This window comes from Perna viridis, chromosome 2, assembly GCF_037379345.1.
Source record: "Perna viridis isolate PV_CMFRI_1.1 ecotype Kerala chromosome 2, ASM3737934v1, whole genome shotgun sequence".
NCBI classification, from domain to species: Eukaryota; Metazoa; Mollusca; class Bivalvia; order Mytilida; family Mytilidae; genus Perna; species Perna viridis.
In genome coordinates this window covers 20,472,093-20,494,496 of record NC_142446.1, presented here as the reverse complement: position 1 = coordinate 20,494,496, position 22,404 = coordinate 20,472,093, and the positions used below count along the sequence as shown (strand labels likewise).

General features: G+C 33.5%; 1 protein-coding gene across 1 annotated transcript; it reads left to right on the top strand.

The window, feature by feature from the left end:
- Positions 1 to 434: 434 nt before the first annotated feature.
- On the top strand, positions 435 to 20,999 carry LOC148623998 (melatonin receptor type 1A-like). Its single transcript, XM_088566394.1, has 2 exons — positions 435 to 1,255; positions 18,462 to 20,999. The coding sequence occupies exon 2, from the start codon at positions 18,887 to 18,889 to the stop codon at positions 19,979 to 19,981; it is 1,095 nt and encodes a 364-aa protein (XP_088422520.1). The 5' UTR covers positions 435 to 1,255; positions 18,462 to 18,886; the 3' UTR covers positions 19,982 to 20,999.
- The last annotated feature ends 1,405 nt before the right edge of the window (positions 21,000 to 22,404 follow it).

Genomic DNA, 22,404 nt, shown 5'->3' with positions numbered 1-22,404 from the left:
ATTTTGACAATATGCGCCTGTGTCCACACCTGTCATAAAAAAATCATTTGTGTTTTTTTATTGATAGTTTCTTCTATGTGTTAGGTTTTCCCATTAATTGATGGGTTATAATAGCGCTTTAACATTAAAAGATTCTTGTTTTTCTTATTTCTTTTTCATTATATGTTAGTGAAACCAATAATTGTTACCAAGATGAACATAATATGAATGCAATAACATTGGCACATATTGTTTATATTAAAGCTATTGAAGCCAATGATATAATGTCAGTCCGCTTCCATTCAATGCTGGTTAACTTAGTAAATATAGGAACAGTTTGTTAAAAGCCTTTTGTTCTCCTAAACATTACAAGTAATAATTGGCTATGTTTATCACAGCTGCTACCCACGGAGTGACGTGGCTGCAGTCAAGCATTGTTGGAAAATAAAACAAAACAGATATATCATTGAGAACATGATTGTGCAAAAATAAGGAAATCAAAATTTACTTCAACTTGTAAATTTGATCAGCACAGCTATAATACAGACATATGTAGTAACTATACAGGTCTATGGTTATAAGATCAAAGGAAACAAGAATTTCTTTAAGGTCTAATTATTTCCGTTGGGAAGTACTGAAAGATATCCCGTCGTAGAATGAACTCTTGAATTTAAATGTATTCCAAAACGTGCTCCAAGCACGAAACTATATTTTTCTTATCTTACAATAATGCCCATTGTAACCTGACATTATTGGTCAATAGTTCTTAATATTATATGAAAAGATGTTATTGTGAAATGCATCTTTACTAACTGAAAATTCAATTACAAGAGATGTTGTACACAGGAACAAGCTGTATTAACATTCTTCATAAGGATTTTTTATGGAAAATTATTCCAATAAAACTGCATAAGAAAAATGGATTTTGCAGGAGTCAGGCACCGCATTGAAACTAGAACAGTTCAATGCGTTACGGCTTTAACGTATTATTATAAGGCAGGCTATAGATATTTTAACCAATTGGACTAGATAAATGTTTCGCTCATCAGAACAAACAAAAACCGAGTGATCTGAACAAGTTGTTTATTTCATCAGTGATTGAGATACAATCAACATGTTCTTCTAAGCAGTAGCTTTCATTAAGTTGCGGTCTTAATGGTAATCAAGTTTATCTGAGAGTCTGGATTTAGACAACATTGTAATTTTACGATATACTAGTGGGTGCTGTTGCTTACACGAACAATTGGAATTGGATTTATTTTGATTAACTTTAAAGGTATGTTAGCCTGCTATTTTTTTGTAATTTATTTACTGCTAGTGTTTTTGATTGAACAAAAATATAGACATCATACTTTTCTTTAGATTAGTTGATTTTGCACCATGTAACGGAATAACATGGTCATTTTTTTCTGTAAATAAATCAAACATATTGTCAGAGTCTTTATAATCTACCACTTTTTTTTGCTGCTGGCATCTTCATCAAAGACGTTGTTTCCAATTTTAATAACATCTCCTGAGACGTTAAAAACCATTTTCGTTGTATTGAATAGGCGAACAAATATTGCATCATTTCCGTGAAATTTGATTCTGACACAACTTCTATGATAAATAACATAAAAAGCAGCTGATATTTTAAATTATCTATAGAACACATGCTGGTGGCATTCTAGTTATGGCATAAGCAAAAAAGTCCAGATTTCGGGACGACTGACATTTAACTTAACAAAACAACAATAATGGTTCGATGTTTGCTATATGATATCCGTAAGGATGAAGAGAAAACCTAGGGTTGAATCACTTCCTGTCTAGGCTGTCCGTAACGATAAAGAGAAAACCAACTAGGGTTGAATCGCTTCATGTCTAGGCTGATTCAAATTTACTGCCCCTAGGCAATGAATATCAATAACAAAGCAATGATAAACTTGGTATATCTAAGAGTTTTTCAATTATTTATATGCTCATTTATTATATTCAGTATGGTTTTACGATAAATATTTAAATAAAACACGACAAAAAAACTGTTCCAGCAAATATCGAATTCTGCGGTAATTTAATTTTGTTTTTAATTTTGTTCTAGTTGAAGATGAAGACATTTACAATTTATTTTACCCTGTTTCCAAAAGAAATAAGTCATGTTTAACAAGCCAGCGTCTTTGTGATACATAATTTTCCCTGAAAAATCTTATAAATGGGATTTTTCAACGAATTATTTTTCACACATTATGGCTTCTTAAAATAAATGAGCCCAACTGGATTCGCTTATAAAATAGCATCATCACGGCGTTTGGCACGATTTCCATCAGTTAACGCTGCATCACCACGGCGTTTGATTTCCATCGGTTAACGCTGTTTCAAATTAGCTTCAACTAAAATATTGATAAATGTCCTCAATTTTAATGAATTTGCTGTCAACAATATACACGTTCAAATTGTGTAAACTTATTTCTCTTTTAAACCCCTGTTTCACTGCAATCAAATCTATTTTGCATTAAACATAGAAAAATAGAAAAGCTATTTAAATAAACCTCAGGATATGAAAAATCTTTTCTCGTTGATAGATTTTTTATTCAGATTTAATTAAAAAATACTTTACTTTATTAAGAAATATCTTGAAGAAACTAAAAAATAGTGTAAGAAGACGAAGATTAAGTGTGAACGATTTTTTTTCATTCATAATGCACTTAAAATAAAAATGAATGCGTTACTTTATTTAATGCATGTCTCATTTAATATAAAACACACACACATATATATTCCCAACGACGTTAGAACTGTCAATTTTGCAATGCAAATTTTTGGTCGTTACCCCGCGGGACTCGAACTCGTACCGCTGTGACATCTATGGCAACACCGCCTGCACAAAGTCCAACGCCCTAGACCACTCAGCGCTATATTTGACAGTTCTCACATCAATGGGAATTTTTCAGACCCTTCTATAAGTTTATATTATCTTCCCTTTTATCAATTTGATCAGATGGATCAGTGTAGCAAATAGAGTCGTCACATTCTGAGACGTTTGTATATATATATATTAACGATTAAGGGATTGTATGTCCTTACCCCAAATGAAAGAGTAAAAGCTAAGACGTTAATGTCGTAGGCCTTTTGTATTAATATCTACTTGAGGATAGCATTTTTTTTATTTGTAGGGTAAAACTTCAATTTTAACATTATGATTTTTGACATTTAAACGCTTATCCACGGTCGCTCATTGAAAAAAATATCTGTGTTTTCTTTCAGTTTTTGTTTGCTGGTTCTGATGTGTAGGATGTAAAAAAAATCACAAGACTTGAGCATTACTCATTAAAACTCCGCGAAGTTATAGAGGCGATGCTAGTACTGGCAATTGTAGAACATTAAAATCTTTGAAAGAGTAATCAAGGGAACCAAGGTTATAGCGGTAATCATAAGAATGTAATACAGGGACAAAGACCAGACATGGAAAAACAGACATTCACAACAAAGAACATAGAGTAACTAAAATCATACATACAAAGTAACAAAAGCAAATGAACAACTCGGACTACATTAAAAACTGGGAGCATGGACCAAGTGCACTGGTAGGGTAAGTGTCCTCTGCTTTTCTAGAAACACCCGCCGAGTCCGGGGTAGAACAAAGAGGAAATGGCGAATATACCTTCTGCACTGGAGATCGCTTGTCAGCTTATATAATGAGTCTTTGAAATGAACACTTTTCAGTTTCTGCATGCTTTGTATATAATTTTCATATGATTTGAATACTAGGAAATACCGTCATGCGATTGGTCGATAAGGATTCTGGTGATGGTTCTTAAAGTTGTTTATTTTTGATATGTTGATATGTTACTACTTACGTTATTATAAACAAGATGGTGTCAAAAGGCATGTGCTGGGCGATCTCAGTGACCAATCTAGACTCTCAGTACATAGCCTGGGGTTAATTTGATCTCTTCTGCAGACCTTTATGATTGATTACCTATGTAAGTAGGTTCAAAATGATTATAACAATTTCAAAAAAATATAATATAATTTCATGGTGTTCACACAGTTTTATAACACTCACTAACATACCATAACAGTCCTTTTATTAGTTTTGGGGTAATTTGGTCCAATCTGTACGCCAATCAACTCCTTTTAAAAGACAGATTGCTTTGTTGGTTGTACAATGGACATAACAAACATTTGTATTTCATTTTGTCAAAGTTAAATAGTAATAAGTGTTAATTTTGCCTTTACCATATTATTATCGAACATTTAAAGATAGCCGAAGACTTCTTACATTGCAAATTCTTCATATCAATAGTTGTGTTAATAACTTTCGAAATGTTGAGCTTTACACCGAATTGAAATTTTGTTGCGTGTTCTAACACAATTGTTTGGGTAAGTTACTAATTAGCTTAGAAAACAGCAAAATATACTCACACTTACTTTAGTAGAAACATTTCCCGACCGAAAGCCGGAGGTTTTCTCATTGAATGCTTGATAACGCACAATTTCATTGTCAATTTCCAAGGCAAAAATATAGCAATTTTCACATTGACCATTCTCTTCAAGAGATTACAATGGTGAAATTCTTTAAATTAATTTCAGTAGATCAAGTTTAGCTTGTTTGCGTTTATATGCACTTTACTGCTCATATTCTACTTTGAGCTAAAATTGCATTCACAGAAATATATTGCAAAATTACTTTCATTACTTTTAGTAGATTTTAAATTAGAACGATAATTTTTATGAAATGGTAAATATAAAAGGGGTTAATATTTTTCAATACTCTCTGGGGCGAAAAATTCAAAGTGATGGAGCACTTGATCAAGGAATACGTTAAATTTATGTTAATCTTGTTTTAAGCTTGGTTGATGCTTCATTGTAAGTCCCATGGGATCGGGATTTCCACAACAGGGATGACTGAAACATTCAATCAACTATACCACTTTCGTTTACAAATAAATTATTGTGATTGTAGACTTTAAGATGCATTTTTGAAGCCCTCACAATATGCTAACAAGGGCTTGATTTTAAGATACATATCAATACTTATTTTGTCAAAATTTTAATGTATATAACATCTCAGAATGTGACGACTCGCGACACTGCTCCATCGGATCAAATTGATACAGAGAAGATAAATTTAGCACAGAAAGGTCTGAAAATTCCCAACGATGTAAGAACTGTCAAATTTGCGATGGAAATTTTTGGTCGTTCCCTCAGCGGGACTCGAACTCGTACTGCTGTGACATCTGTGCCAACACCGCCTGCACAAAGTCCAGCGCCCTAGACGGTTCGCCAAGCAAGATGCCAGTATAGGGATTCATTATATTTTTGAGAACCATTTGGACCATGTTGCGCTATTCAAAATGTAACAATTTTAAAAACGAACCTCAATCCAAATGATAAACAATAGTGATCTAAAAATGTTGCAACAGCTTGTACTTCACATAATTCAACCAAATTATTACATATTTATCGAAGAACGTGCTTATTATAATTCAATATAATGTACATGTACCAATAGATATACTAGACATGGAAGATTTCAGCTGCTCCTTTTTCATTTAGAAACGAGCTGCAGCGAAAACAAACGACATCGAGGAAAATGTTACCCTCTTGAACTTGAAACATTATGGTGGTGTCTTCTTTTGGAGTCAGAAATTAAAATGACTTTGAATAAACTCATCTCAGGAAATTTGAATAATTTGAAGAAATCAGGAAAACAAACCAATAAACAAAAAAGCATCGAAATAAAATCCATCAAAACACTTTTTCTACTGTTGGGCGGCTTGGGTAAAATATGAATCTATGTAACAAAGTTCAGCAGCAGGAGAAATATTGATGTATTAATCTGCAGACCGTAGTTTAAATATGATTCTATAAAACCAGGCCCAGCAGAAAAAAAAACAATTTGGAATTATAGACCAAGTAAAACGGCATTGTTATCTAGAACTTCAAACAAAGTCAAGCAGCATGGTGAATTTCAGGATGTACAAACCAATCCATCAGCATAGTAAAATCTGAATCTACATACCAAGTCCAACAGCATTGTTAAATCTGAATGTACGTCCTAAATCCAGTTACACGATGAAATCTTGAACTACAAACAAAGTCAAGCTGCACAGAGAAATCGGCATCTACCTTCCAAATCAAACAGCATAATGGCATCTAGATGTACAAAAGAGGTCCGGCTGCTTGTTTAAACTTTGATGTACATATTAAGTTACATTGTGAAATCTGAATCTACATAACAAGACTAGCTGCATCATGAAATCTTGATGTACATACCAAATCCAGAAGCGTGTTGAAATAAAGATGTACATACCATGGCGCGCTGCTTGATAACATCTGGCTGTGCGTACCAAGTCCAGCTGCTTAGTAAATCAGACTTTAAATACAAACCAAATTAAGCTGTGTATAAAATTTTGAATTTACATACCAAGTCCAGCTGTTTTGTAAAATACGCATGTTCATGTCAAGTCAAGCACCTTAGTGAACGCTAGATGTACATACCTTGTCAAGCTACATGGTGAAATCTGGATCAACCTTCCAAGTGAGGCAGCATGATGGCAAATAGACGTACATACATGGTGGAATCCAAATCTACATATCAAGTCCAGCTCCAGATGCATGATAAAATCTGGATATACTTACCAAGTCCAGAAACGTGGTGAAATCTAAATCTTCATGCAAGTTCAGCAGTAAAGTAAAATCACATGGTGAAGTTGAGATCTATTTACAAGATCCAACAACATTGTAATATAAAACCATGGTAAAACCCGACTCTAGAGACATAGTCAATTGTATGATATAATCTGAATCAACAGACTAGGAAAAGTGGCAGGATAAATTTTTAAATTTACATACCAGGTCCAATTGCATGATGAAATCTAGAACGCCATCAAAACATCCAACGGAAAGCTAACATGTGAATATACAGACCTATTAGAGCAGCTGCAGAACACTATCTATCTACAAATCAGGCCTGTTCAGCGGGAAAAGCAACATTGTGAAGTATGAATTTGTATAACCAGATCCAACTGTAGGGAAACATCAGGATATTGTGGCAAGGTCAAGGGAGTGATTTAATTATCAGACTAGGTGCAGCGGCAGAGTGAAATATTTGATCTTGAGAACAGGTCTAACAGATGAAATTGTGATGTACATGTCTAGTCAAACATGCAGCATGAAAGAGTTGATGCAACTTGACATCTAAACATATACTTGTACATATACAGGTCAAATACATGTAAATTTCGAAAATGTTATGTCAATTACATCAGTTTATATACATCTTTCTCAAAGTTATATTGTCGTTTTATCCTGAAAATGTGCGCCGTTGTGAAACTGTGATCTATTTAAAACTAAACTAAATCTAACTTTCAAAAAAAAAAAGATGTGATTTACTTTAGCTATCCAATATATTTCTAATGCATATTAGCTTTATTCTAGAGAAAAGTTAAATGTACAGAACATGTTAATGGAAAATTTAGGTTCTACTTTTAACTCAGTATTAAACGTTGTGTCACAACGACTTTATTTGATTGTCAAGGTTCAACAGCATTATAATTCGAAATCCAAATTGAACAATGTAATTATTCTTTTCCTTTTCTATATAAGGTAAATTTCTTGCTATATTAATTCGGCATTATACATATCAAGTACCGTGTCATCATAACATTATCTTAAGCAAGTTAAATTGTTCTGCTGCAGTCGAGATTATTAGTTTTTGTTAGAATACGTGTCAGTGACTCGGGAAATGAATGGTTTCCGTATTCAGTAGCTAATCTACTCATCACCAAGTACATTTGTGTGTCCATGTTAAAGTATAATGCAAGACTCCGAAGGTCACATTAAAAGTTAATGAAATAATAATGACAAATAGATAGAAAATGGTATTTCACTCAAGAATTAACCAGAGTTAAGTATTGATTAAAACATTTTTACTTTGACTTTTATTCATATAGTTCATGTTATGGCTAGCGATTGCTGGGATGTGTTGTCTCCTAAACTAGTATTGAGCGTGAAAAAGTCAATTCTATTTCAATTTCGACAATGAATTGGCCAATTATAGGCAAGCAGAGGACTTTTATGGCGTAAAATGTCTGCAAATCTTACCAGTTTTTCATCTCATATCTTTTCATCCAGAAATTAATGCAAACTGAAGAGTTCTCAAGGGCACATTAACATAGAACGTATTAAACTAGTCCATCTATGTTGGAGTTTTCGTGTTAAGAAAGTGGTTTTGGTTTTCAGAATGACTTTGAACATCATTCATACAATTAAAAACGGTCAAAGACATATTGAAGAATCGTACCAAAGTTGTTATGTTGTTTTTGTTTGTTTTGCTGCTGTCATCATCTACCGTTTGCGTCTTTTGTCTTTAATGCACGTTAATAAACTGTCCTCGCCGATTACATGGGCTTATACAGAAATATATAAAATATAAATGGAAAAAAAACATCAACAACAACAAAGGTCTACCAAACTAAAAAAAAATACGATCTGCGTGATAGGCAGAGAGGCAGTAACTACTAAAGTTAAAGTCTTAAGTATAGTCTGGGGATGAGGCGGTCTCGCGGCCACGAGACCACTGATATGGTCAGAATTCGAAAGAAAATATGACAAATCATTTGATGAGTAATGTGTATAATAATGTTTTAAGGCACTAATTCAAGTTGCCTTCAGTGCCCATTTCTTTGTGTTTCCAGTTCAAAGTTTCCCAACAGAAAAAAAAAACATAAACGTGGTATTTTAAAGAGTAATCAAGGGAACCAAGGTTATAGCGGTAATCAAAGAGAATGTAATCCAGGGACAAAGATCAGACATTGAAAACAGACATACACAACAAAGAACATAAAGTAACTAAAATCATATAAAGGAAACACTATTTGTGCATAATGTTATGCAATTTAAATAGATGTTTTGTAAGTTAACAGAGATTGATTGCAATACTTCAGTTGATTTCAGAAATTTTCGTCTTGATACGTAAGTTTTGTTCATGGTTTTCGTAGGTGTGGCGTACATCTTCGCATTCTGAATTTTTTGTTTAGTTCCCATTTACTTCAGTTGTTTATTTAGTTTTCGGTTTGTAAATATCAAAAAATGAATTCTTTCTCTTTTCTGAATGCAGTTTAACTTTTATTTTGTTTTAATCATAAACGACTTTATATTGACTGCCTTTCATTGGAAAAGTACCACGTACGTTATTTTCTACCGTTTTATATTGATATCTTAAAAGACATTTTGACGACAACGGAAATGTCTTGTGCTTGCATATTTGAATTAATTACCAGTTTCTGTAAAGATTGTTCCATCAAAAACAAGTTTGTTATTTTAGCGATATAGATTCATCGTGATAGGCATTCTGATGGAATTCGTCATGCATGTTTTGTCAGTAGGCTATAAACAATGGAAAACAGGGCATCTGTCGTACATATGACACGAGAGAGACTTGATATGAAATCATGTATCACAATAGATCAAGGAAATTAAATACTTTATTGCATAATAAAGAGAAGAATCAATGAAAATGAGAGTAAAATGATTGATTGAAACCAGCACCTGTCATTTCTATCAATATTTACTTGAATCTGATGTTCTTTGTTGTAAATAGACATACATAATTCATACACAAAGACCAGACATGAAGAATCACAGGATTTAAGCTAAATTTGTCGGTAGAAATAGAATGACAGTCACTTGCTAAGAGACGAAATATAGTGCAAAATGTCAACTATAAGCACATAATATGACCGAGAGCAATAATTGTCAAAGTTGACTTATCGGTCTCTCAGACTAATAGATTTGTGCCAGTGTTTGAGAATACAATCACATTACAACAAAATGAATCCGAAGAGTTTCACTATCAGACAATGATATATATGAATAATTGCAATTTGATGGCTTCATGAGGATTATTGACCAGACCTAGAAATACAGTATTGTCCGCGATGCAATCTTGGTCATGTAGAAATATCAGGGATATTCTTTTTATCTAGTTACAACAGATCCTAATAATCATCTATAACAATTCAGCTGACTTAAAATGTGGTCTTTGTATTTTTGTATTTTGAATGCAATTATCAGATAATGTGACCGGATCAAAATAACATTATGACTTGGTTTTGACTTCAATTGTTGAAAAATTCCTGTAGAATAAATGGCACGTGAAGTTAGTTTAAATTACAAGAGCATTTAAGCGGTAGAAGTCTTTAAGAGTAAATGAGAGTAAAAAAAAACATTTAAGTTTTGGGCATTTAACCACTAGTGTTACTGGTAGAGTTAACAAAAAACACTGAGTACCTCTTTTGTATTCACATGATATAAAACAAAGGAGGTAGTGGAGTTGCAGTTTTATCATCAAGTCCATCTTATTTATATAGTAGAGTGAAAAAAAAATTCTTTGGAAATCATATGAACTGAAACCATTTACCATTAAAAGCATCATATAATAAAAAAAAGGTTTCCCATGACCCCTAATGTCAAAATGTTCACCTGATAATTTCACCTTTATTGTAGGAGTGCCAACGTAAAAGAAGTAGCTCAGGTCAAAATTAAAAAAAAAACATAACTTTTACCAAATCACTCCTACAAAAGGTAGAAACTTATTCATTGAAAAGTTTGCACGAGAGTTAATGGAAAACTTTTCTATTTCTAGATGATTTTTTTGGGGTAAATTCTTCATGAGTTCGAGAAATATTGGGAATGTGTTAGCCAATTATTATTTTTTAAGTTGACAAGAAAAAAAAACTGATTTTTAAAGATGTTTTTATTCATGATTCTACCACAGAGATCAACTTTACTTAACTATTCTAAAAGAACTGTGACATCATGAAAGCTTATTTGAGAAAATGTATGCTCGAGGAAATTTTATCTCTTTTGATTTAAATGTATTTATAACATATACTCGTTTGAACTTGGAATACGTATGCAATATCGATATGTTGGTTCGTATTGATGTGTTTTCGACCTCTCGCTATTCCGTATTGCCTCATATCTTGACCTACACATAGAAATCGATCGTAAAGTAAAACTATTGACCAAACTTTACGACAAATGTGATGACTTTTCATTCAGAATTGTCAACTTCCCTTTCATCTGTGGCAACATCCCTTCAACACCTGCGTATGGAGTGTTCATATCACAACTCATACGTTATGCCAGAGCTTGCCGAATCTATGCAGACTCTTTGTATCGCGCTAGAACTCTAACAAATAGGCTTCTGGAATAGGGTTATGTTGCTACAAGATTGAAGTCATCACTACAGTTATATGGTCGTCATCATGAATCCATGGACTGTTATGGTGTATCCATCTGCATCATGAAAACTGATTTATTCAACGGGTCATATTTTTCCTTTCCTCGTTTGTCTACCCCAGACTTGACTTTTTATGAGCAACTCGGTGGGTGTTTCTAGAAAAACAGAGGACGCTTACCCTACCGGATCACCTGGTCCTTGCTCCAAGTTTTTAGAGGGTTCCGAGTTGTTCATTTACTTTTGTTTCTTTGTATGTATGATTTTAGTTACTTTATGTTCTTTGTTGGCTGTTTTCCATGTCTGGCTTTGTCCTTGGATTGCATTTTTTGATTACCGCTATAACCTTGGTTCCCTTGATTACTCTATAGTAATTTCCTGTTTGAAGAGGCTATATTTGACCAATACTGTACAACTGCCAGTAACTCTAAATTCATTTCTGGTTCGTAATGTACAATCAATGAATTGTTGTTTGTGCTATGAGACGTTTATTTTGAAACACTGATCCATTCAATATGTTTATTTTATTTATTAACTCGATATCCCATGCAAGTGTGGTATACACTGTATTATGAGGTGTAATATACTTTGGATTATATTAATCAATGATTTCGTCTGTTCTAATCACAGATTAGTTCTATACAACTCCATAGATCATCAAAATTAGTCGTCTTACATTATTTGTTTTCATAAAATCGCCTATATCTAGAGATAAAATGGTAAAACAGTAATAATATTGCCACTTCTGCACTAAAACAGTGCTTATACTCTTATAGAATTAGATAACAGTCATAAAATGATTATTTTATAAACTTTAGGCAGTGCATCGTTCATTTTGATATAAGAATGTTGGTCATATCTATTACATTGGGTCATTTATCATTCGTTCGCAATAATTTCTGTCGTTGTTTTGAATTCTAAATGTATGAAAAAAATACGTAAAATAACCAAAATTTACGATTTTGGAATATGAAAAAAAAAAAGAATGAGTACGTATTTTATGTTCATCAGTCAAAAGACATTCTAAGTGATTAGACAGATTTCAGATTTTATTGTTTACACTCAGACACATCCATAAATGTGTTACATGGGGTCAATCAGTATTACATAAAGAAAACGACACAGAAATTAGCAATAATAAATACAGATACTTATAGAGAGCAAAGGATTATAAATCTATCATAACAAAGCAGAAATATTTTAATAAACACAGAAAGTCTTTTTAATACATTCAAATTGCAGGAAGAGAGTAAACCACCCATTTTGCTGCGATTTGGATACTCATTATAGTACTTTGCCAAATAATTTTGTCTTAGATTTTTAACATTTGTGACATTTTCACAAATAAAAAATACATGGAATTCGTCACCAACATTCTCATTGCAAAAAGAGCATAATCTCTCAGGTTTTGGAATGCTATACCACTGTCCTTTTTCAATTAGTTAATGGAGATTAGAATTGAGTAATTTTGTCATCCAAATCCTTTTATGCTTTGGTAATTTGACTATTTAGTTTTCAATACAGGGAGATGTCTTCAGAAGCGAATAGAAATCGCCTCTCAATGAAGCAGAGGTAAGGCTATACCAAGATTGAATAAACTGATCTTGCAAAAAATGCCTAATTCAGTAAACTTTAAAAAAAATAGAACTTGATTCCCAAATATTTCACGCATACCTATATCATCGTAGATATTTCTTAAGTATTCAATCCATTTGAATTTAAAATGCTTCAGTGCCATGCAGCCTAAGCATCAGTCGATAAAGAGATTGACCTAATTTGCTCATTAATACCATATAATTCGGGGTAGTGTTTCTAACACCAAAACCTTACAAAATTTCAAATAGCTTTGTTCAATCACATCAATATTTTCAAATTAAATTTGCATCTTGCACTGATAAACTTCTATGCTATAACTATGCTTCAGGTGTATCGCTTCTGTTGTAGCGGACTGTATTACCCTAATATGACTTAATGTCATTTTGAATCCCAAGGTACATGTTTCCAGTAAAGAAAGGAATTCAGATTGTGTGCATGTTTGCGTGTGTGTGTGTGTGTGTGTGTGTGTGTGTGTGTGTGTGTGTGTGTGTGTGTGAGAGAGAGAGAGAGAGAGAGAGAGAGAGAGAGAGAGAGAGAGAGAGATGTTTTTGTGGCTGTGGTCACAAAAATTGTTTTATCCGTCCATCGTTATGTTTATAAGAGATGTTTAGAGATGATCATTTGTTCACTCAAGCAAATCTTAATAATCATTTTATGTTTTATTGTCCCACAGAATCAACAGCTTCCATAAAGGCTAACCACCCCACTGCATTTTTTTTTTATAAAACCCAAGAAAACCAGAAGTTTTGTTTCTATACTGCGCGCTTGTGGCGACTACCAATATTGAATTGTTTTTTTGCATCGATCAAACAATTAAGGCAAGGATAAAATGAATAAGAATAAGTCTTTGATACAGCCTGGCAATTTTATAATTGATTTATAATTGGCAATTTTTCAAACCAGAACTACATGTACCATTATTATGGAAATCAGAACACTGACAACCACCTGTCACTGAATGTGACCACAGTGTGATTTACACATGAAGTAAAATATTAGCTACATGATGTTGCCTCCCACAAAGCACTTGATATTCCCATATGGATACTCTAAATTGATTGAGATTATTCGTCTGAAGTATGTGTAACTGAAATGGACTCGATGCTATGTAAACGGTACAGCCTAAATGTCAATCAAATCAACGGCTTCGATTCCAATCAACAAATTTGATTATTGTAACATCAACTGACAATTTAACAAAATTAAGTTAATTCACTGCTTTGATTATTCATGTATTTTTTCTTCACTTGGTGACTTTCATTTGGGAGTACATGTGCAATTTAGTCACCAAAAGACCGGCTTATAATGTTAAGATTTGTAAGCAAGAACGATAACTTTATATATTTGATCAGTCATTTTTTTCTGTTTTTCTGAAAAGTAACGATACTCTTCACAACAAAAATATCAGTTGCTAAAACACGATAACAACTGTTAAACGGTACTCTAGTTTCGACTGCTAAAACACGATTACAACTATTTAACGGTACTCTTTGAAATTTAGGTACATCTTTTTACAGAAACTGATAAACGTCTTCCGTTTATTCATAACATTTACTTGAACAGAGTCTCAGTCAATTACAAAAAAAAAGACTGAAGTCTTCAAAGTCGCTAATCGTCAAATATTCACTGTCACTGATTGTGGCTTACTTTTAGCATCCGAAATTGTACAAATACGATATGCTCTAAAAATCTAGGTTCCCTTAATATTATTGCGTACTCTTTTGTAACAGTTATGACCCGAATGTTTTCAATCATCCGAAATAGGATTAAACGACTGGCAATGGCTATATATAGATATCGATATCCTGATAATATATATAACATTTATATAATCAATTGTTACGAACTCTCGTTTTGAATCGGAAATTGGGTAATATTACATAATTTCAATGCCGACCGATCATTTTATCTTCTAATGTAAACTTCCCGTTCTAATACAAGCAAAAAGCACGCATACACATGTGTATGATATATTTTAAAACAAGTGCTATCTTTAAAAAAAAAAGATAGCCGACGCATTTTCTCGCTTTGTTAGTACCCTAATCTGATTCATATTTTATTCTGAGAACTGTGTGATCACTGTACTATGTTTCGTATTTCAATTATTTTATTTTTATTAAGTTAACTATTTCCAATTATACAAGATAAGTGATTGAAAATATTCAGAACACCAATGCCTTAAATCGTGCATTATATTTCACGGTTGTTATCACATTTGTCCAGTGAAATGCGAGGTTGTAAACTACATCGGTTAGGTTGACATGGTTAAGCATCATGGATGTCACGTGATGTCCAAGCGAACTCAATACCGGCTGCTTCGGAAAAAGATCTTTGGGTCGCTAATGTTATTGCCCAGGGAACCAGTTTAGTGACGAGGTGAACATTCATAAATATTGGGGCGTGCTAATGTATATTACCTATAGTCTTGTAACGAGCCTCAGTGAATGAATCGGAAACTGGGTAATGTTCAAAGTTAACCGGTCTTTTCTGTAAACTTCCCGTTTTCGTACAAGCAAGAAATACACGTACAACACACGTGTTTGATACTTAAGAGGTACATGTTTATATCTATGAAGCTATAACTATGACGCTATGGCGGTAATCACGGCGACGATCTACAGCATTACGTGGCTACAGCATTACTATTATAAAAACATTTTTATGCAAATCATATGCGACTATTAAGAACTAAAATTACGAGTGCAAGAAGTTGGTAACAATATTAGCGACTTAAAGAGTAATAAAGGGAACCAAGATTATAGCGGTAGTCAAAAGCATGTAATCCAGAGACAAAGACCAGACATGGAAAACAGACATACACAAAGAACATAAAGTAACTAAAATCATACATACAAAGTAACAAAAGTAAATGAGCAACTCGGACCCCTCTAAAAACTTGGAGCAAGGACCAGGTGTACCGGTAGGGTGAGCGTCCTCTGCTTTTCTAGAAACACCCACCGAGTTGCTCATAAAAAGTCAAGTCTGGGGTAGACAAACGAGGAAAGGAAAACTACCCGTTGAATAAATCAGTTTTCATGGTGCAGATGGATACACCATAACAATCCACGAGTTCATGATGACGACCATATAACTGTAGTGATGACTTCAATCTTGTAGCAACATAACCCTATTCCAGAAGCCTATTTGTTAGAGTTCTAGCGCGATACAAAAAGTCTGCGTAGTTTCGGCAAGCTCTGGCATAATGTATGAGTTGTGATATGAACACTCCATACGCAGATGTTGAAGGGATGTTGCCACAGATGAAAGGAAAGTTGACAATTCTGAATGAAAAGTCATCACGTTAGTCGTAAAAATTGGTCAATAGTTTTACTTTACCATCGATTTCTAAGTGTAGGTCAAGATATGAGGCTGACTTCACAGTGTCTGTAGTATCATTTATTTCAAGTTCTTTATAGTAGATGTATCAAATCCCCGAAATTAGGATTGTTTAAAGATAATACGTCATCTATATAGCGGAAAGTGAGATAGAAGAATCTAGCCAAACGATATTCTTTCTTTCTGATCAGATCAACTATAAATTCGGCCTCATAAGAGTGAAGGAATAGGTCAGCAAGTAAAGGAGCACAATTTGTTCCCAGAAATGAGCGCTGTAGAATTCATGCTTATCCCAAAACTATGCATTTTTTAGCGCATGAGTTAAATCTTGCGTTCTAGCACGATTGATCAGAGGATTTCGGTTATTTTCTATTATCATATGAATACGATACATAACTTCAATCCTATATAACAAGCTCATTCTCAAACTTTAGTTTCCTGTGTTGTCTTCTTGAAGAGTAAAATCTCACTGCGCTATTTCATATGGCAAACAAACATATTTCTCTTTTCAACATGCCATCTTTTCTTCTAGGAAAGACTACCATTAGTTCACCATTCATTGAAATCGCAAAAATATTAAACCAATTCTTCATGTATTGAAATTCAAAAACCTTGGGTAAATTTGATTACCGATGTAATAATTGAAGAAAACGTCTAAAAACTTTCTTGAAATTCGTTACACACACTAAATAATTTTCATTAAATTGAATACCATAACACATTAGAATAGAATTAACTGTGTTATATTTGTGTAATTTGTCTAGGCAAAACATATTTTTCAATATTACTTCATAGCGATATGTGATTAAGTCTTGTACTATGCAGTGCAATATCTTCAAATATTAGTTTTATCTCATACTTGCTTGTTTCAAACTCTCATTTGTCTCAGCAGCCGGAACTGTATGATTAAAATAGGAAATTCCTTACACAACTCCTCAATATGATATCGATAATGCGTACATGTCTAAAAATATCGTTCCAGTATATTTAAGTTGGAGGCTGACTGCACATTCAAGACTCGGGATCTATTAAACTTTGTTTTCATTACTAAGTATATCATAATCATCGACAATTTAGTGGAGCAGGGATCTTCGTTGGTTAACTTTGGGTATGTTGGTCGACCTGAACCGGTTAACTAGAGATCCTGGTCGGTTCGAAATGGTGTACTAGAGTTTTTGATTTGGGGATTTCCGACTTCTGAAAAAAAATAGAGATCAATAAGTTTGAAGGCTTGAGAGAGGTCTGACATTGATCTTGAGGCACTTGAGTCAGCTCTTGCACAAAGTTTAGATTGTGTTGATTGAGGAGAGATCTTACAGTTCTTGATGGAAAAAGACCTAGTGCAATATCCTGTGTCTTTGAAGAGATTTGCGTACAATCGTAAGGTGCGCGCTTCCTCTGTTTTCCGGTACTCGATCGGATAAAATTTTTGTTTGAAGTTTGAAAGGAGATGAAATTAATGCCATTTCAGCAGTCTATACATACGAAAAAAAATACAAAAGTTTAAAAATTGATTATTACATTTTATTGAACTGAAACGCGAATTAACGCGAAAATATTTCAAGCTTGGCCTCAGTACAATGCCTATTTACGTGAAACATACATATAAGTCATCAGTATGTTTCTATATACTCAAAGCTTCGAATCTTATTTACTTAGTACGAACATTGGGAGGCCTAATTTACGTGAATTAATTGTTCGACATTTGGCAGATAAACATGCGTTAGAGCTTGATAAACGATTAATATAATGCGATGATGATATATTTGCACCGAAATATACTAGAAATCATGTGGACAGTCTCTTTGCTCGGGTTAATGTTTTTTCCAGAATCAAATATATATCACACAATGTCATTGGTATTAACTTTTAATTTGTGCGATTAGTAGCCTACTGTTTTACCGATAAAACTTTTATTTAACACTGTAAATTTCAAACCAAAAACAACTCGACGGACCTGAACAACAATAGATAAAATGTGCCGGTGAATTATCGAGCAGGCACCGAGGAGAATAAATAGATATTTAAAGCTTGAAATGATAAATGTTTTTAGTCTGGAGTAAATATGATGGAGAAAACAGAAAATAAGATCATAAAGTAGCAAGCTATTGAATCGGAGGGTTAAATGATTAATATGCTCTGTAAATGTATTAGATTATAATTAGGAAATTCGTTGCTCTGTGAATTCTTATTAAGCTGCTCAATGACTTAGAGTTGATATGACAAGTAATGGTGTTTTGATAAACAACATTGCCATAACTAATCAATAAGTGTATACACTTGACCACTTATGTATCTAAATATCTATTTTTTATTTTTCAAATAGGTCATTGCAGAGAAATCCATGATATATTGAGTGCTGTACCAAACATCTACTGAATGACGTAACTCTTCCAATATCAAAATAATAGCAGACAGAGAAGACTATACAGTACTTCTATTACTGCTGTCATATGAACTTGATACAACTGTATAATCCATTAGAATAACTGGATTCCTATTGACAGTCTACTAGCTAAACAGGAAAACGTCACGATATGGCAGTCATTAACCAAAGCTAATGTGAATCAGGATAAAACCGCGGTATAATTGAAAGTCCATTTCAATTTGTCAGGAGGTGATAATTGAAGCGCAGGAGTTAAGCAACAGGATACCTACACGGATTAAACGATTTAAATCGACCAACATAGAAATATACAGTTACCAGTCATAAAGCTTGAAGAACTGTAATTTTCTAGTTAAAGTAACACAATGTCAACTGTAGGTTCTATTTCATTTAATTCAAAATTCGAACACCCGACATATCTGACGAACGACTCAGTGGAGTTTTCAAGAAACATGACAAATGAGACGAATGTAGATGTACGCGGTCCGTCAGATACAGCTCTTTATATAGGGGGCATCATTATGTTAGTGGCTCTATTGCTTGGCCTTTTTGGAAACTTTCTAGTTATGATTGTATGCTTTACCAAGAGGGATCTAAGTAATATTATTAATATCTTTATCATCAGTTTGTGCATCAATGATATCATAAATCTCGGATTTAATAACAGCTTAGTTCTGTTGTCTTACTTCATGGGGACGTTTCCATCTGGTATTTTAGTTTGCGAGCTTGTTTCACATATGACAGTTTTGCTGATGGGATCGTCTCTTTGGCACACCGGACTTATTGCCATTCATCGACTAATAGTTGTTGTATTTAACGATTTTTACAAGAAAATTTCAAAGAAAGCGTATACCATATTTGTTTTGATATTTGCTAGAGTCGTTCCGTTACTATTTCTAGCCCAGCCTTCGCTTGGTACTATGGCATATTATGAGCCTAAGTTATTACGTTGCGTTGTAAAAAAGGACTTCGGTCCCTTTACTTTACTCGTTTCTGTATTTCTGATGATGTTACCGTCAATAACTTTGATATTATGTTACATAGCCATATTTATCAAAGTTCATCAGTCATCGAGAGCTTTCCGGGGATCACGACAAAGAGAATGGCTGAAGAGAGAAATCAAAATAACTAAAATGTTCGGAATGATTTTCCTTCTCATATTGGTGGGTTATTTGCCTTACGGAATAACCAGGGCTATCGACAAAAAACTTCAATGGGACGGCGATTTCTATGTAGCCATTACTGTCTTTTTCGCTGTGGCTAACAGTTCTAACCCCATCGTATACGGTGTGATGGACAAACAGATCAGAAATGCCTGTTTTCAGGCCCTGAGACTAAGACCAGTAGATATTAACAAAAATGGTGGACTTATTACTTTAAATTCAAAGCTGTCACATGTAGACACATGTGTAGACACTGAAGACCTGCCTTTAAATTCTTCTCCAGCTAAACCAGTTTAACTCTTCTTCGAATATGTGCTCAGTATGAATGCCGAAAACTATTGTGAAGACAATCAATCAGTAGTTGTAAATATCGTAATTTTTATATATATACTTTTAAATCTTGTAATGTTGATAATGAAGAGAATTTTTTTGGCGAAAACCTTGCAAAAGTCTTCTTTTGTTCCATTACGGTATATGTTTCATAACATCAAACTTCAAACACAAGTTCTCTTCCAGTGGCGTGTATAAAATATATGCCGTACAGATACGAAAATTTTGGTATGGTATATTACAAAGATTGTTTGACGATTGTTCATATCTTCATAATTATATATATAAGTAGTCCCCAGTAAGTCATTCAACAGTTATAATTTTTATACATTCATGTCTTGCAAGTTAAACAATTTCGTAAGCTCAGTTAAGGGTTTTTTTGTTCCTCTTTTATGGGCACGTGATTTTAACTGCTGACGCTTTGGTATTTTTGCCGATACTTAAGAAATGACATGAAATTAAAATAATTGTGAAAAAAATGCGATTAAAGATTCTTCGTAAAGATACTATATAGTATTCTAGATGACCATTCTATACTGTAGAATATAATCACGAAAAGGGCAGAAGAAAATATTAATATCAGAATTCCAAAAAATTAGGACACCTTCGATAAGATATTAAGATATATCTTGAGACATACTATATTAAGTTCCCCTAAATGCGTCTGAAGGCATGTCAATTATGACTATACCTCGATAGCAAAGCCCATAAATACATAATTTTATTGTGTTTTTTAATGATGAAATATCAGTGGTTATGTTAGATAATATTGTAATTCACAATACAAGTTAAACTTATTTAAATCATATCACATCACCACGTCTATTCCAGGATGTTACAACCTTTACTTAAACATTTGTTGGTCTATTTTAATGATCTATATCATTGTTGATATACATTAATTTTCTTCTTCTTGTCTTTGTAGCTTGTTGTGAAATGTAGATCTATGTGAACAACATTATAAATTAACTTATTTTTGATGGAATAAACCCTTTAAACTTTATGTGCTTTTTTTCATCGTCCCGCGGAAAAAAAGAAAAACTGTGTATCTTTATTTAAAACAAGGCTTGGATAAGATGGTGAAATTATGATAAAGCGTGTCTACTAGAATATTAAAAATAACTGTCCGAAGAACAATATATTATCTTTTGCATTTTGAATTACGTTTAAGTTAATCACTATTTTTTACATACCCTTTTGAAAAGACACAATTTTGACATTCGTATGTTTTTTCCCTAACCAAGTTTTCGTGATTGTAGCAGATTTGCTAAAAAATAGTATCAGAACTGAACCGAGGAACAGGAACTCCGAAATTGTATTTATATTTTACAAGATGTATAAATCTACAATGTTAAGATTTAACTAATCATCTGCTGTACAGCATCCATCTGTACTGCAGATGAATAATGAATTAATATTTGATAGTAATGATATTAGTTTAAACAATATATATATATAAGTCTAAAGGAATCTGCCAACCAGCAAACCTAATGGGTATCGGATCGTCGAGTAATGAAGATGCAGCACAAACAAACAAAATTTATAATGAGCAAAGAAGGATAGGGATCAAATTAATGATGCTTGTCAAAACAAATCAATATTATAGAACCGTCTCAGAACGTGACGACTCTATACGCTACACTGCTCCATCCAAATTGATACAGGGAATATAATTCAAACGTACAGAAGGGTCTGAAAAATTCCCAACGATGTAAGAACCGTCAAATTTGCGATGCAAATGTTTGGTTGTTCCCTCCGCGGGACTCGAACTCGTACCGCTGTGACATCTATGGCAACACCGCGTGCACAATGAATCATTAATTTGATCCTCTATCCCACATAGTAACACCTAGATGAACTGTCCCGTACTACCATACATCGTGTACTAAATTAGAGCCCTAGATTAATCCTACGAGGAGGAATGACGCGGCCAGCGAAAGCTATATTTTTATATAGCCTAGCTGGCCGAGTGGTCTAGGGCGCTGGACTTTGTGCAGGCGGTGTTGCCATAGATGTCACAGCGGTACGAGTTCGAGTCCCGCGGAGGGAACGACAAAAAATTTGCATCGCAAATTTGGAACGTCACATGGATGCTAGAGTTGGGGTGTAGTTTAGACTTGATTATATATTTAAATAAACGTCCAAGTATGTTTAACATCAAATGATGGTGATATATTTGGAGGTTTATTTAATTTATGTTCCCCATCGTTTTTAACGATCCATCACCCCGTAAGAATGATTGTTGACTTAGACGATTAATTATATAATATATATTTATATTACAGATGGAGTCTTACTCAGAAATGATGACGGTGATTTTTCTCGCTTGGTAGCGTGGTGTTGTCACTAGAATAGTTCGGAATTATCATTTACCGTGATATGCATGTGTT

Bases quoted from the DNA above. Each gene is read 5' to 3' on its own strand.
- LOC148623998 (XM_088566394.1), top strand. From the start codon at position 18,887: ATGTCAACTGTAGGTTCTATTTCATTTAATTCAAAATTCGAACACCCG.